At 62.1% G+C, this 13,362-nt stretch overlaps 1 protein-coding gene across 1 annotated transcript; it reads right to left on the minus strand.

Annotated features, from left to right (window-relative positions):
- Positions 1-823: 823 nt before the first annotated feature.
- On the minus strand, positions 824-13,356 carry TRAPPC14 (trafficking protein particle complex 14; the record flags this gene model as incomplete). The annotated part of the gene is made up of 9 exons (XM_039378647.1): positions 12,263-13,356; positions 11,575-11,670; positions 8,437-8,569; positions 8,256-8,342; positions 6,136-6,256; positions 4,775-4,922; positions 4,078-4,160; positions 2,811-2,965; positions 824-987 (listed from the first exon to the last, which is right to left on the minus strand). Coding segments are annotated over exons 1-9 (1,440 nt in total), but the record flags the coding sequence as incomplete, so codon positions are not given.
- Between the last annotated feature and the right edge of the window lie 6 nt (positions 13,357-13,362).

A 13,362-nucleotide genomic window follows, 5' to 3' on the forward strand; every position in this document is an offset into this window, starting at 1 on the left:
ACACTGGGGGGTACTGGGAGGACACTGGGGGTACTGGGAACACTGGGAACACTGGTGTCACCTCGAAGAGCCCCTCCCGGAGCGCCTGGAATGGGGACACTGGGACTGGGAATGGGGACACTGGGACTGGGAATGGGGACACGGGGGGGTACTGGGAACACTGGGGGGTACTGGGAGGACACTGGGGGTACTGGGAGGACACTGGGGGGTACTGGGAACACTGGGGGGTACTGGGAGGACACTGGGGGTACTGGGAACACTGGGGTGTACTGGGCGGAACACTGGGGGGGTTACTGGAACAACGGGTGGTCACCATCGGAAGAGGAGCCCCGCCCGGAGCGCCCTGGAAATTGGGGACCGGGGACGGGGAATGGGGACACTGGAATTGGGAATGGGGACACTGGGGGGGACTGGGAGGACAATGGGGGTTGGGAGGACACGGGGTCTGGGGACAACTGGGAACACTGGTTTCACCTCGAAGAGCCCCTCCCGAAAGAGCGCCTGGATGGGGACACTGGGAACTGGGAATGGGGACACTGGGGGGTACTGGGAGGACACTGGGGGTACTGGGAACACTGGGGGGTACTGGGAGGACACTGGGGGGTACTGGGAGGACACTGGGGGTACTGGGAACACTGGGGGGTACTGGGAGGACACTGGGGGGTACTGGGAGGACACTGGGGGTACTGGGAACACTGGGAACACTGGTGTCACCTCGAAGAGCCCCTCCCGGAGCGCCTGGAATGGGGACACTGGGGGGTACTGGGAACACTGGGGGGTACTGGGAGGACACTGGGACTGGGAATGGGGACACTGGGGGTACTGGGAACACTGGGAACACTGGTGTCACCTCGAAGAGCCCCTCCCGGAGCGCCTGGAATGCCACCCGGATGGTCCTGGCGCTGCCTTTCCGGGAGTATCCCAGGTTGGTGAGGGGGGTGTGGCACACGATGGAGTCCAGGGAGCCGGGCAGGGACGGGGCCTTTCCTGGGAATTTAGGGGGGAAATTTGGGAATTATGGGAATGCAGGAATCGGGGGAATTGTGGGAATTAATGTGGGAGTGGTGGGAATGAGATTTCTCCCCCGTGTCCCTGTCCCTGTCCCCACACGATGGAGTCCAGGGAGCCGGGAAGGGACGGGGCTTTTCCTGGGAATTTTGGGAATTAATGTGGGAATTAATTATAGGAATGTGGGAATTAATGTGGGAATGAATGTGGGAATTGTGGGAATGGGATCCCCCCACATGTCCCTGTCCCTGTCCCCAAATGTCCCCAATCCCCCCAAATGCCCCCAATCCCCCCCAATGTCCCCAATCCCCCCAAATGTCCCCAATCCCCCCAATGTCCCCAATCCCCCCAAATGTCCCCAATCCCCCCAAATGTCCCCAATCCCCCCCAATGTCCCCAATCCCCCCAATGTCCCCAATTCCCCCAAATGTTCCCAATCCCTCCAATGTCCCCAATTCCCCCAAATGTTCCCAATCCCCCCAAATGTCCCCAATTCCCCCAAATGCCCCCAATCCCCCCAAATGTCCCCAATCCCCCCCAACACCCCCAATGTCCCCAATGTCCCCAAATGTCCCCAATCCCCCCAATGTCCCCAATCCCCCCAATCCCCCCAATGTCCCCCAAATGTCCCCAACACCCCCAACATCCCCAATCCCCTGAAATGTCCCCAAATGTCCCCAATCCCCGCAAATGTCCCCAATTCCCTCCAACGTCCCCAAATGTCCCCAACCCCCCCAAATGTCCCCATTCCCCCCAATGTCCCCAATCCCCTCCAACCCCCCCAATGTCCCTGGATGTCCCCAACCCCCCCAATGTCCCTGGATGTCCCCAATCCCCCCAAATGTCCCCAATCCCCCCAATGTCCCTGGATGTCCCCAATGTCCCCAATCCCCCCAATGTCCCTGGATGTCCCCAACCCCCCCAATGTCCCTGGATGTCCCCAACACCCCCAATGTCCCTGGATGTCCCCAATCCCCCCAAATGTCCCCAATCCCCCCAATGTCCCTGGATGTCCCCAATGTCCCCAATCCCCCCAATGTCCCTGGATGTCCCCAATCCCCCCAAATGTCCCCAATCCCCCCAATGTCCCTGGATGTCCCCGATGTCCCCCAACGTCCCCACCCGTGTCGGGTGTCCAGACGAGCCCGACGGTCAGGAAGTCCCCAATGTCCCCAACATCCCCAACTCCCCTGATGTCCCTGGATGTCCCCAATCCCCCCCAACCCCCCCAACGTCCCCAATCCCCCCCAACGTCTCCAAATGTCCCCAATTCCCCCCAACACCCCCAACGTCCCCAATCCCCCCCAATGTCCCCAAACCCCCCAATGTCCCCAATCCCCCCCAATGTCCCCAAACCCCCCAATGTCCCCAATCCCCCCAATATCCCTGGATGTCCCCAATCCCCCCAATATCCCTGGATGTCCCCAATCCCCCCAATGTCCCTGGATGTCCCCAATGTCCCCAATCCCCCCGATGTCCCCACCAGTGTCAGGTGTCCAGACGAGCCCGACAACCAGGAAGTCCCCAATGTCCCCAACATCCCCAACTCCCCCAATGTCCCTGGATGTCCCCAATCCCCCCGATGTCCCCAATCCCCCCAATGTCCCTGGATGTCCCAATCCCCCCATGTCCCCAATCCCCCCAATGTCCCTGGATGTCCCCGATGTCCCCAAATGTCCCCACCAGTCTCGGGTGTCCAGACGAGCCTGACGGCCAGGAAGTCCCCAATGTCCCCAACATCCCCAACTCCCCTGATGTCCCTGGATGTCCCCAACCCCCCCAGTGTCCCCAAATGTCCCCACCAGTGTCGGGTGTCCAGACGAGCCTGACGGCCAGGAAGTCCTGCAGCTCGTTGCGCAGGGTGTAGGTGACGGTGAAGCGGCGCCGCGCCGGCACCGGCGACTCGCACGTGGCCGTCATCACGAAACGGGGGCGCTCCAGCCGGATGCTGGGCAGCCTGGGGGGGACAGCGGGGGCGTTGGGGACATCGTGGGGACATTGGGGACATCACAGGGACATTGTGGTGGCACCACCGGGGAGCCCCAGGGGAGCTACACAAAGACCTGGGGAGGGGGTGACATGGGGACAGTGACATGGTGGCACCTCCAGGGGTGGCTCTGGGCAGCCTGGGGGGGACAGCGGGGGCGTTGGGGACATCGTGGGGACATTGGGGACATCGTGGTGGCATCGTGGCGGCACCACCGGGGAGCCCCGGGGGAGCTGGTAAAGGTGGTGACATGGGGACAGTGATGGGACAGTGACGTGGTGGCACCTCCAGGGGTGGCTCTGGGCAGCCAGGAGGGTCTGGGGACATTGGGGACATCGTGGGGACATTGGGGACATCGTGGTGGCATCACAGGGACATCGTGGTGGCATCGTGGTGGCACCACCGGGGAGCCCCAGAGGAGCCACACAAAGACCTGAGGAGGGGGTGACATGGGGACAGTGACGTGGTGGCACCTCCAGGGGTGGCTCTGGGCAGCCTGGAGGGTCTGGGGACATCGGGGACATCGTGGTGGCATCACGGGGACATCGTGGTGGCACCACCGGGGAGCCGCAGGGGAGCTGGTAAAGGTGGTGACATGGGGACAGTGATGGGACAGTGACATGGTGGCACCTCATGGGGTGGCTCTGGGCAGCCAGGAGGGTCTGGGGACATTGGGGACATCGTGGGGACATTGGGGACATCGTGGTGGCATCGTGGTGGCACCACCGGGGAGCCCCAGAGGAGCTACACAATGACCTGAGGAGGGGGTGACATGGGGACAGTGGTGTGGTGGCACCTCCAGGGGTGGCTCTGGGCAGCCAGGAGGGTCTGGGGACATCGTGGGGACACCGTGGGGACACCGTGGGGACAGCAGGGACATCGTGGTGGCACCGTGGTGGCACCACCGGGGAGCCCCAGAGGAGCCACACAAAGACCTGAGGAGGTGGTGACGAGGTGACAATGACATGACGAGGACGTGCCAGGGAGGTGACAGCGGTGCCACGGCTCAGAGGTGGCCCTGGGGACACTTGGGGACGTTTGGGGACGTTTGGGGACATTTGGGGACATCTGGGGCCACTCACCTGTAGTGGGTGTAGATGCTGCTGGTGAAGGGCAGCTTCGGCGTCGACCACTGCACCACGGCCACCAAGGGCACCTCCAGGCCCTGGGCAGGGGACACAGGGGACACAGGTGACACCCCCAGGGTCCCCAAGGCCACCCCGGGGTCCCCAAGTGTCCCCAAAGCCACCCCGGTGTCACCAAGTGTCCCCAAACCCTCCCTGAGTGTCCCCAACCCCGAGGACACCCCAACCAGGGGGGGGGTCTTGGTGTCCCCAGGACCCCTGGCTGAGGGTGGTGGCCCCTGATGGTTGTCCCCAAGGCCACCCCGGTGTCCCCAAGGTCCTCTCAGTGTCCCCAAGGCCACCCTGAGTGTCCCCAAAGCCACCCTGAGTGTCCCCAACCCCAAGGACACCCCAACCAGGGGAGTTTTGGTGTCACCAGGACCGGACGAAGCCCCTCGGACGAGGCCTTTGACCCCTGACAATTGTCCCCAAGGCCACCCCCGGTGTCCCCAAGGCCACCCCGGTGTCCCCAAGTGTCCCCAAAGCCACCCTGAGTGTCCCCAACCCCAAGGACACCCCAACCAGGGGGGGGGTCTTGGCGTCCCCAGGACCGGACGAAGCCCCTCGGACGAGGCCTTTGACCCCTGACAATTGTCCCCAAGGCCACCCCCGGTGTCCCCAAGGCCACCCCCGGTGTCCCCGAGCGTCCCCTCACCTCCTTGGCGTCCTCGGGGGGCCTCTCGGGGGCCTGGAGCTGGAAGAGGAAGTTGTGCTCCTCCAGGGCACTGAGGGCACAGGGACAGCCCGCGCCCGCCCCGGACACGCGGCAGAACGCGCCCACGGGCACCTCCCCGGAGTGGTGGCTGTCAGGGGGCAGGGGGGCACCTCAGGGACACCTCGGGGACACCTCGGGGACACCCCGAGGTCACCACACTGTCCCCAAGGTCCCCTCCCATCCCTGATGTCCCCACACTGTCCCCAAGGTGCCCACGGGCACCTCCCTGGAGTGGTGGCTGTCGGGGGGCAGGGGGGCACCTCAGGGACACCTCGGGGACACCCCGAGGTCACCACACTGTCCCCAAGGTCCCCTCCCATCCCTGATGTCCCCACACTGTCCCCAAGGTGCCCACGGGCACCTCCCTGGAGTGGTGGCTGTCGGGGGGCAGGGGGGCACCTCAGGGACACCTCGGGGACACCCCGAGGTCTCCACACTGTCCCCAAGGTGCCCACGTTGTCCCCAAGGTCTCCAGACTGTCCCCAAGGTCCCCTCATTGTCCCCAAGGTCCCCATGTTGTCCCCAAGGTCTCCACACTGTCCCCAAGGTCCCCTCCCACCCCGATGTCCCCACACTGTCCCCAAGGTCTCCAGACTGTCCCCAAGGTCCCCAGACTGTCCCCAAGGTCCCCTCCCACCCTTGATGTCCCCACACTGTCCCCAAGGTCCCCACACTGTCCCCAAGGTCCCCCCAGACATTCCCAAGGTCCCCTCCCACCCCTGATGTCCCCACACTGTCCCCAAGATCCCCTGCCATCCCCAAGGTCCCCCCCATTGTCCCCAAGGTCCCCAAGGTCCCCTCCCACCCCTGATGTCCCCACACTGTCCCCAAGGTCCCCACACTGTCCCCAAAGTCTCCACACTGTCCCCAAGGTCCCCTCCCACCCCTGATGTCACCACACTGTCCCCAAGGTCCCCAAGGTCCCCTCCCACCCCTGATGTCCCCACACTGTCCCCAAGGTCACCACACTCTCCCCAAGGTCCCCATGTTGTCCCCAAGGTCCCCAAGGTCCCCTCCCACCCCTGATGTCACCACACTGTCCCCAAGGTCCCCTTGGTCCCCTGCCATCCCCAAGGTCCCCCCCATTGTCCCCAAGGTCCCCAGACTGTCCCCAAGGTCCTCTTGGTCCCCTCCCACCCCTGATGTCCCCACACTGTCCCCAAGCTCCCCCCACATCCCCAACGTCCCCACACTGTCCCCGATGTCCCCACACTGTCCCCAAGGCCCCCTGGGCCCCCTGCCACCCCTGATTGTCCCCAAATGTCCCCAGGAGGGGGGTGGTGGGGTTGGTGTCCCCTCACCAGACGTCGTCGACGAGCAGGACGGAGCCGTCGGGCATCACGGGCAGGTAACTGGCGTTGAAATTGGGCAGGATCTGCACGTCCCACAGGGAAATCTCCTCCTGGGAGCTCCCATTCAGCACTGGGGACACCAGGGCACATTTGGGGACACCAGGGCACATTTGGGGACATTTGGGGACATCGGGGGACATCGGGGGACATTGGGGACATCAGGGGGATTGGGGACATTGGGGGTGTTGGGGACGTTGGGATTGGGGGATGTCGGGGCAGGATCTGCACGTCCCACAGGGAAATCTCCTCCTGGGAGCACCCAGGGAGCACTGGGGACACCAGGGGACATTTGGGGACACCAGGGGACATTTGGGGACACCAGGGGACATTTGGGGACATTGGGGACATCGGGGACATCGGGGGGATTGGGGGTGTTGGGGACGTTGGGATTGGGGGATGTCGGGGCAGGATCTGCACGTCCCACAGGGAAATCTCCTCCTGGGAGCTCCCATTCAGCACTGGGGACACCAGGGCACATTTGGGGACACCAGGGGACATTTGGGGACATTTGGGACATTGGGGACATCGGGGGGATTGGGGACATTGGGGGATTAGGGACGTTGGGATTGGGGGATGTCGGGTCAGGATCTGCACGTCCCACAGGGAAATCTCCTCCTGGGAGCTCCCATTCAGCACTGGGGACACCAGGGGACATTTGGGGACACCAGGGGACATTTGGGGACATTGGGGACATCGGGGGGATTGGGGGGATTGGGGGTGTTGGGGACGTTGGGATTGGGGGATATCGGGGCAGGATCTGCACGTCCCACAGGGAAATCTCCTCCTGGGAGCTCCCATTCAGCACTGGGGACACCAGGGCACATTTGGGGACACCAGGGGACATTTGGGGACATCGGGGGGATTGGGGGGATTGGAGGGATTGGGGGGGATTGGGGACATTTGGGGGGATTGGGGACATTTGGGGGGATTGGGGATATTTGGGGACATTGGGGACATTGGGGACATTTTAGGGGATTTGGGGACATTGGGGGAGATTGAGGACATTTGGGAGCATTTGGGGACATTGGGAATGTTCCCTCCTTGTCCCCCCATGTCCCTCTGCCCCGCCCATGTCCCCAAATGTCCCCAGATGTCCCCAAACATCCCCAAATTCCCCCTCTCACCTTTGAGCACCGTCAGGTCCTTCCCGGACACCGTCACCTGCTGACACCTCACCCCCTCCTGTCCCCAAATGTCCCCCTGTCCCTTCACATCCTCCTGTCCCTCCCACCTCCCCTGTGTCCCCAAATGTCCCCAAACATCCCCAGATGTCCCCAAATGTCCCCCCCTCACCTTTGAGCACCGTCAGGTCCTTCCCGGACACCGTCACCTGCCGACACCTCACCCCTTCCTCTCCCCCTGTCCCCTCCATGTCCCTCTGTCCCTCCCTTGTCTCTTCACATCCTCCTGTCCCTCCCACCTCCCCCATGTCCCCAAATGTCCCCAAACATCCCCAGATGTCCCCAAACGTCCCCAAATGTCCCCCTCTCACCTTTGAGCGCCGTCAGGTCCTTCCTGGACACCGTCACCTGGTGACACCTCACCCCTTCCTCTCCCCTGTCCCTCCCATGTCACCTCCATCCCTCCCACCTCCTCTGTGTCCCCAAATGTCCCCAAACATCCTCCCATGTCCCCAGATGTCCCCAAACATCCCCAAATGTCCCCCCCTCACCTTTGAGCACCGTCAGGTCCTTCCCAGACACCGTCACCTGGTGACACCTCACCCCTTCCTCTCCCCTGTCCCCTCCATGTCCCTCTGTCCCTCCCTTGTCTCTTCACATCCTCCTGTCCCTCCCATGTCCCCAAATGTCCCCAAACATCCCCAGATGTCCCCAAACATCCCCAGATGTCCCCAAATGTCCCCCTCTCACCTTTGAGCACCGTCAGGTCCTTCCCGGACACCGTCACCTGGTGACACCTCACCCCTTCCTCTCCCCCTGTCCCCTCCATGTCCCTCTGTCCCTCCCATGTCCCCCTGTCCCTCCCATGTCACCTCCATCCCTCCCACCTCCCCTGTGTCCCCAAATGTCCCCAAACATCCCCAGATGTCCCCAAATGTCCCCCCTCACCTTTGAGCACCGTCAGGTACTTCCCGGACACCGTCACCTGCCGACAGCGGACCCTGGGCGGTGGCAGCACGGTCAGGAGGGTGCTCACTGCGGGGACAAGGGGGTGGCACTCAGGGGACAACCCCGGAGACACCTCAGGGGACGGTTTTGGGGACGTTTTTTTAGGGGACAAAGTGCCCACCCTGCGCCTTGAAGGCCCCGCGGTGCTGCCGGAACACCTGGGCGGGGGCGCGGCCCTGGAGCAGCCGCAGGTAACCCCCCCCCTCCTGCAGCTCCGGAGGCTCCACGTCCCTCTGCCACACTGTCACCACGATCTGGGGACAAGGGACACGTCAGGGGACATGGCAGGGGACAGGGGGACACCTCAGGGGACACCTGAGAGCCACAGGTAACCCCCCCCCTCCTGCAGCTCCGGAGGCTCCACGTCCCTCTGCCACACTGTCACCACGATCTGGGGACAAGGGACACCTCAGGGGACACCTCAGGGGACATTGTCACACTGTCACCACGATCTGGGGACAAGGGACACTGTCACCATCAGCTGGGGACAGGGGACACCTCAGGGGACACCTCAGGGGACACCTGAGAGCCACAGGTAACCCCCCCCCTCCTGCAGCTCCACATCCCTCTGCCACACTGTCACCACGATCTGGGGACAAGGGACAGGTCAAGGGACAAGGGGACACGTCAGGGGACACCTCAGGGGACAGGGGGACACCTTAGGGGACACCTGAGAGTCACAGGTAACCCCCCTCCCTCCTGCAGCTCCGGAGGCTCCACGTCCCTCTGCCACACTGTCACCACCATCTGGGGACAAGGGACACGTCAGGGGACAAGGGGACACGTCAGGGGACAAGGGGACACGTCAGGGGACACCTCAGGGGACAGGGGGACACCTCAGGGGACACCTGAGAGCCACAGGTAACCCCCCCCTCCTGCAGCTCCACATCCCTCTGCCACACTGTCACCACGATCTGGGGACAAGGGACACGTCAGGGGACAAGGGGACACGTCAGGGGACAAGGGGACACGTCAGGGGACACCTCAGGGGACAGGGGGACACCTCAGGGGACACCTGAGAGCCACAGGTAACCCCCCCCTCCTGCAGCTCCACGTCCCTCTGCCACACTGTCACCACGATCTGGGGACAAGGGACACGTCAGGGGACAAGGGGACACCTCAGTCCTGCTGCCACACTGTCACCATCATCTGGGGACAAGGGACAGGTCAGGGGACACCTCAGGGGACACCTCAGGGGACATCTGAGGGGACAGGGGGACACCTCAGTCCTGCTGCCACACTGTCACCACCATCTGGGGACAAGAGACAGGTCAGGGGACACCTCAGGGGACATTGTCACAGTGTCACCATTGTCTGGGGACAAGGGACAGGTCAGGGGACATGGCAGGGAACAGGGGGACACCTCAGGGGACAAGGGACACTGTCACCATCGTCTGGGGACAAGGGACAGGTCAGGGGACACCTCAGGGGACACCTCAGGGGACAGGGGGACACCTCAGTCCCTCTGCCACACTGTCACCACCGTCTGGGGACAAGGGACAGGTCAAGGGACAAGGGGACACCTCAGGGGACACCTGAGGGGACAGGGGGACACCTCAGTCCCTCTGCCACACTGTCACCACCGTCTGGGGACAAGGGACAGGTCAGGGGACACCTCAGGGGACACCTGAGGGGACAGGGGGACACCTCAGTCCCTCTGCCACACTGTCACCATCGTCTGGGGACAAGGGACAGGTCAGGGGACACCTCAGGGGACACCTGAGGGGACAGGGGGACACCTCAGTCCTGCTGCCACACTGTCACCATCGTCTGGGGACAAGGGACAAGGGGACAGGTCAGGGGACACCTCAGGGGACATTGTCACAGTGTCACCATCGTCTGGGGACAAGAGACAGGTCATGGGACACCTCAGGGGACACCTCAGGGGACATTGTCACACTGTCACCACCATCTGGGGACAAGGAACAGGTCAGGGGACAGGTCAGGGGACACTGTCACACTGTCACGCTGTCACCGTTGTCTGGGGACAAGGGACACATCAAGGGACAACTGCCAGGACCCCCCCAGTGTCCCCAAGGTCCCCAAATTGTCCCCAAGGTCCCCACATCGTCCCTTGGTTGTCCCCAAATTGTCCCCTGGTTGTCCCCAAGGTCTCCTCCTTGTCCCGAGGTCTCTTCCCATACCCAAGATCCCCAAATTGTCCCCAAATTGTCCCCAAATCGTCCCCAAAGTCCCCACGTTGTCCCCAAGGTCCCCAAAAATTGTCCCCAAGGACTCCTCCCATTCCCAAGGTCCCCAAAAATTGTCCCCAAGGATTCCTCCCATCGTTCCCAAGGATTCCTCCCATTCCCAAGGTCCCCAAATTGTCCCCAAGGTCCCAAAAATTGTCCCCAAGGACTCGTCCCCTTCCCAAGGATTCCTCCCATTCCCAAGGTCCCCAAATTGTCCCCAAAGTCCCAAAAATTGTCCCCAAGGATTCCTCCCCTTCCCAAGGATTCCTCCCATTCCCAACGTCCCCGAATAGTCCCCAAGGTCCCAAATATTGTCCCCAAGGACTCCTCCCCTTCCCAAGGATTCCTCCCATTCCCAAAGTCCCCAAATTGTCCCCAAGGTCCCCAAATTGTCCCCAAGGTCCCAAAAATTGTCCCCAAGGTGTCCTCCCATTCCCAAGGACTCCTCCTATTCCCAAAGTCCCCAAATCGTCCCCAAGGTCCCCAAAAATTGTCCCCAAGGATTCCTCCCATCGTTCCCAAGGATTCCTCCCATTCCCAAAGTCCCCAAAAATTGTCCCCAAGGACTCCTCCCATTCCCAAGGATTCCTCCCATTCCCAAAGTCCCCGAATTGTCCCCAAGGTCCCAAATTGTCCCCAAGGTCCTCAAATTGTCCCCAAGGTCCCAAAAATTGTCCCCAAGGACTCCTCCCATTCCCAAGGACTCCTCCTATTCCCAAAGTCCCCAAATCATCCCTAAAGTCCCCAAAAACTGTCCCCAAGGACTCCTCCCATTCCCAAGGATTCCTCCCCTTCCCAAGGATTCCTCCCATCATTCCCAAGGTCTCCTCCCATTCCCAAGGACTCTTCCCATTCCCAAAATCCCCAGATTGTCCCCAAGGTCCCCAAAAATTGTCCCCAAGGACTCCTCCCATTCCCAAGGATTCCTCCCCTTCCCAAGGACTCCTCCCACTCCCAAGGTCCCCAAATTGTCCCCAAGGATTCCTCCCCTTCCCAAGGACTCCTCCCATTCCCAAAGTCCCCAAATTGTCCCCAAACTGTCCCCAAACTGGTCCCCCCGTGGCCACCTTGGCTTTGCCGGTGCCGGGCGGGAGCTTATCCAGGGAAACGGTGAGCGGGAAAATCACCTCGTCCGTGGCCACGATCGGATCCTCCACCGGGATCTGGGCAGGGAAAAACCGGGATCCAGCCCCAGCCCAACGTTCCCGGCATTCCCAGGATTCCCAGTGTTTCAATTATCCCCCACCCCAGCCCAGGGATCCCAGATTTTTCCATCGGGAACGCCCGGAATTCCCGGAAAACCGGCGGCTCCGACACCTCCCCGCTCCCGGTTCCGTCTCCCCATTCCCGGTTCCATCCCTATCCCGGTATTCCTGGTATTCCCAGGATTCCCAGTATCCCCTCTATCCCCATCCCAGCCCCGGGACACCCCAAGAATCCCAAATTTTCCACCGGGAACACTCGGAATTCCCAAAAAACCAGTGGCTCCCTGTTCCCACCTCCATCCCTATCCCGACATTCCCACCATTCCCAATATTCCCAGTATCCCCTCTATCCCAACATTCCCAATATTCCCAGTATTCCCAGTGTTCCCTCTACCACCCATCCCAGCCCCGGGACACCCCAAGAATCCCAAATTTTCCACCGGGAACACTCGGAATTCCCAAAAAACCACCGACTCCTCGTTCCCACCTCCATTCCCAGTATTCCAATCCCGACATTCCCGACATTCCCGACATTCCCCCCGTCACCCACCCCGGCCCCGGGACAGCCGGGGGGTCCTTTGCTGTGGGTCAGGAGGGCTCGGCATTCCCGGAAAACCGCGGGATTCTCCGGGTTCTCCCCGTCGTCATTCCCGGCTCCGTCCCCATCCCGAGGAATTCCCGAGGAATCCCCGGCTCCGGATCCTCCGGGAGCCACCGTGGCCAAGGCGGACAAAGAGGTGGCCAGTTCGGCCCAGGGGGTGCGAGGGGGGTTGTTCCCGGAATTCCCGGAATTCCCGGCGTTCCCGGAATTCCCGGCGTTCCCGGCATTCCCGGAATTCCCGGGGCGGCAGCGGAGCACCAGCAGGAAGCGGACGGTCTCTCCCAGGTAAAGGTGGTTCCGGCGGGGGAGGGCCCGGTACCCTCCGGATTCTCCCGCCAGGAATTCCCGGGGCGGGAAGGGCACGGCCGGGAAATACATGGAATAGTCGCACTGGGATTCCATGGGAAGGCTGGGAATTTTTTGGGGGGAGAAGGGGGGGGGGGGGAAAAAGCGGGGGGGGGAATTGGGGGAGGATCGCCCGGAATATCGGGAATTCCGGGGGGTTAATCCCTGGGAGGAGTGTTGGGAATTCCCAGGGAATGGGGGGGTTGATGGAGGGAATTTTGGGAATTCCAGGGGGAGAGGGAGGTTAATTCCAGAGGGAATTCCCAAGGAATGGGGGGGTTGATCCTGGGGTTGGTCCCGGTGGGAATTTCAGGAATTCTAGGAAGAATTCCTGAGGAATGGGGGGGTTAATCCTGGGGTTGGTCCCGGTGGGAATTTTGGGAATTCCAGGGGGTTAATCCCTGGGAGGAGTCTTGGGAATTCCCAAGGAATGGGGGGGTTGATCCTGGGGGTTGGTCCCGGTGGGAATTCTGGGAATTCCAGGGGGTTAATCCCTGGGAGGAGTCTTGGGAATTCCCAGGGAATGGGGGGGTTAATGGAGGGAATTTTGGGAATTCCAGGAGGAATTCCTGGGGAATGGGGGGGTTGATCCTGGGGTTGGTCCCGGAAGGAATATTGGGAATTCCGGAGGGTTAATCCTTGGGAGGAGTCTTGGGAATTCCCAGGGAATGGGGGGGTTAATCCTGGGGTTGGTCCCGGTGGGA

This window comes from Pipra filicauda, unplaced genomic scaffold (genome assembly GCF_003945595.2).
Source record: "Pipra filicauda isolate LSUMZ 115617 unplaced genomic scaffold, ASM394559v2 scaffold1426_size13868_pilon, whole genome shotgun sequence".
NCBI classification, from domain to species: Eukaryota; Metazoa; Chordata; class Aves; order Passeriformes; family Pipridae; genus Pipra; species Pipra filicauda.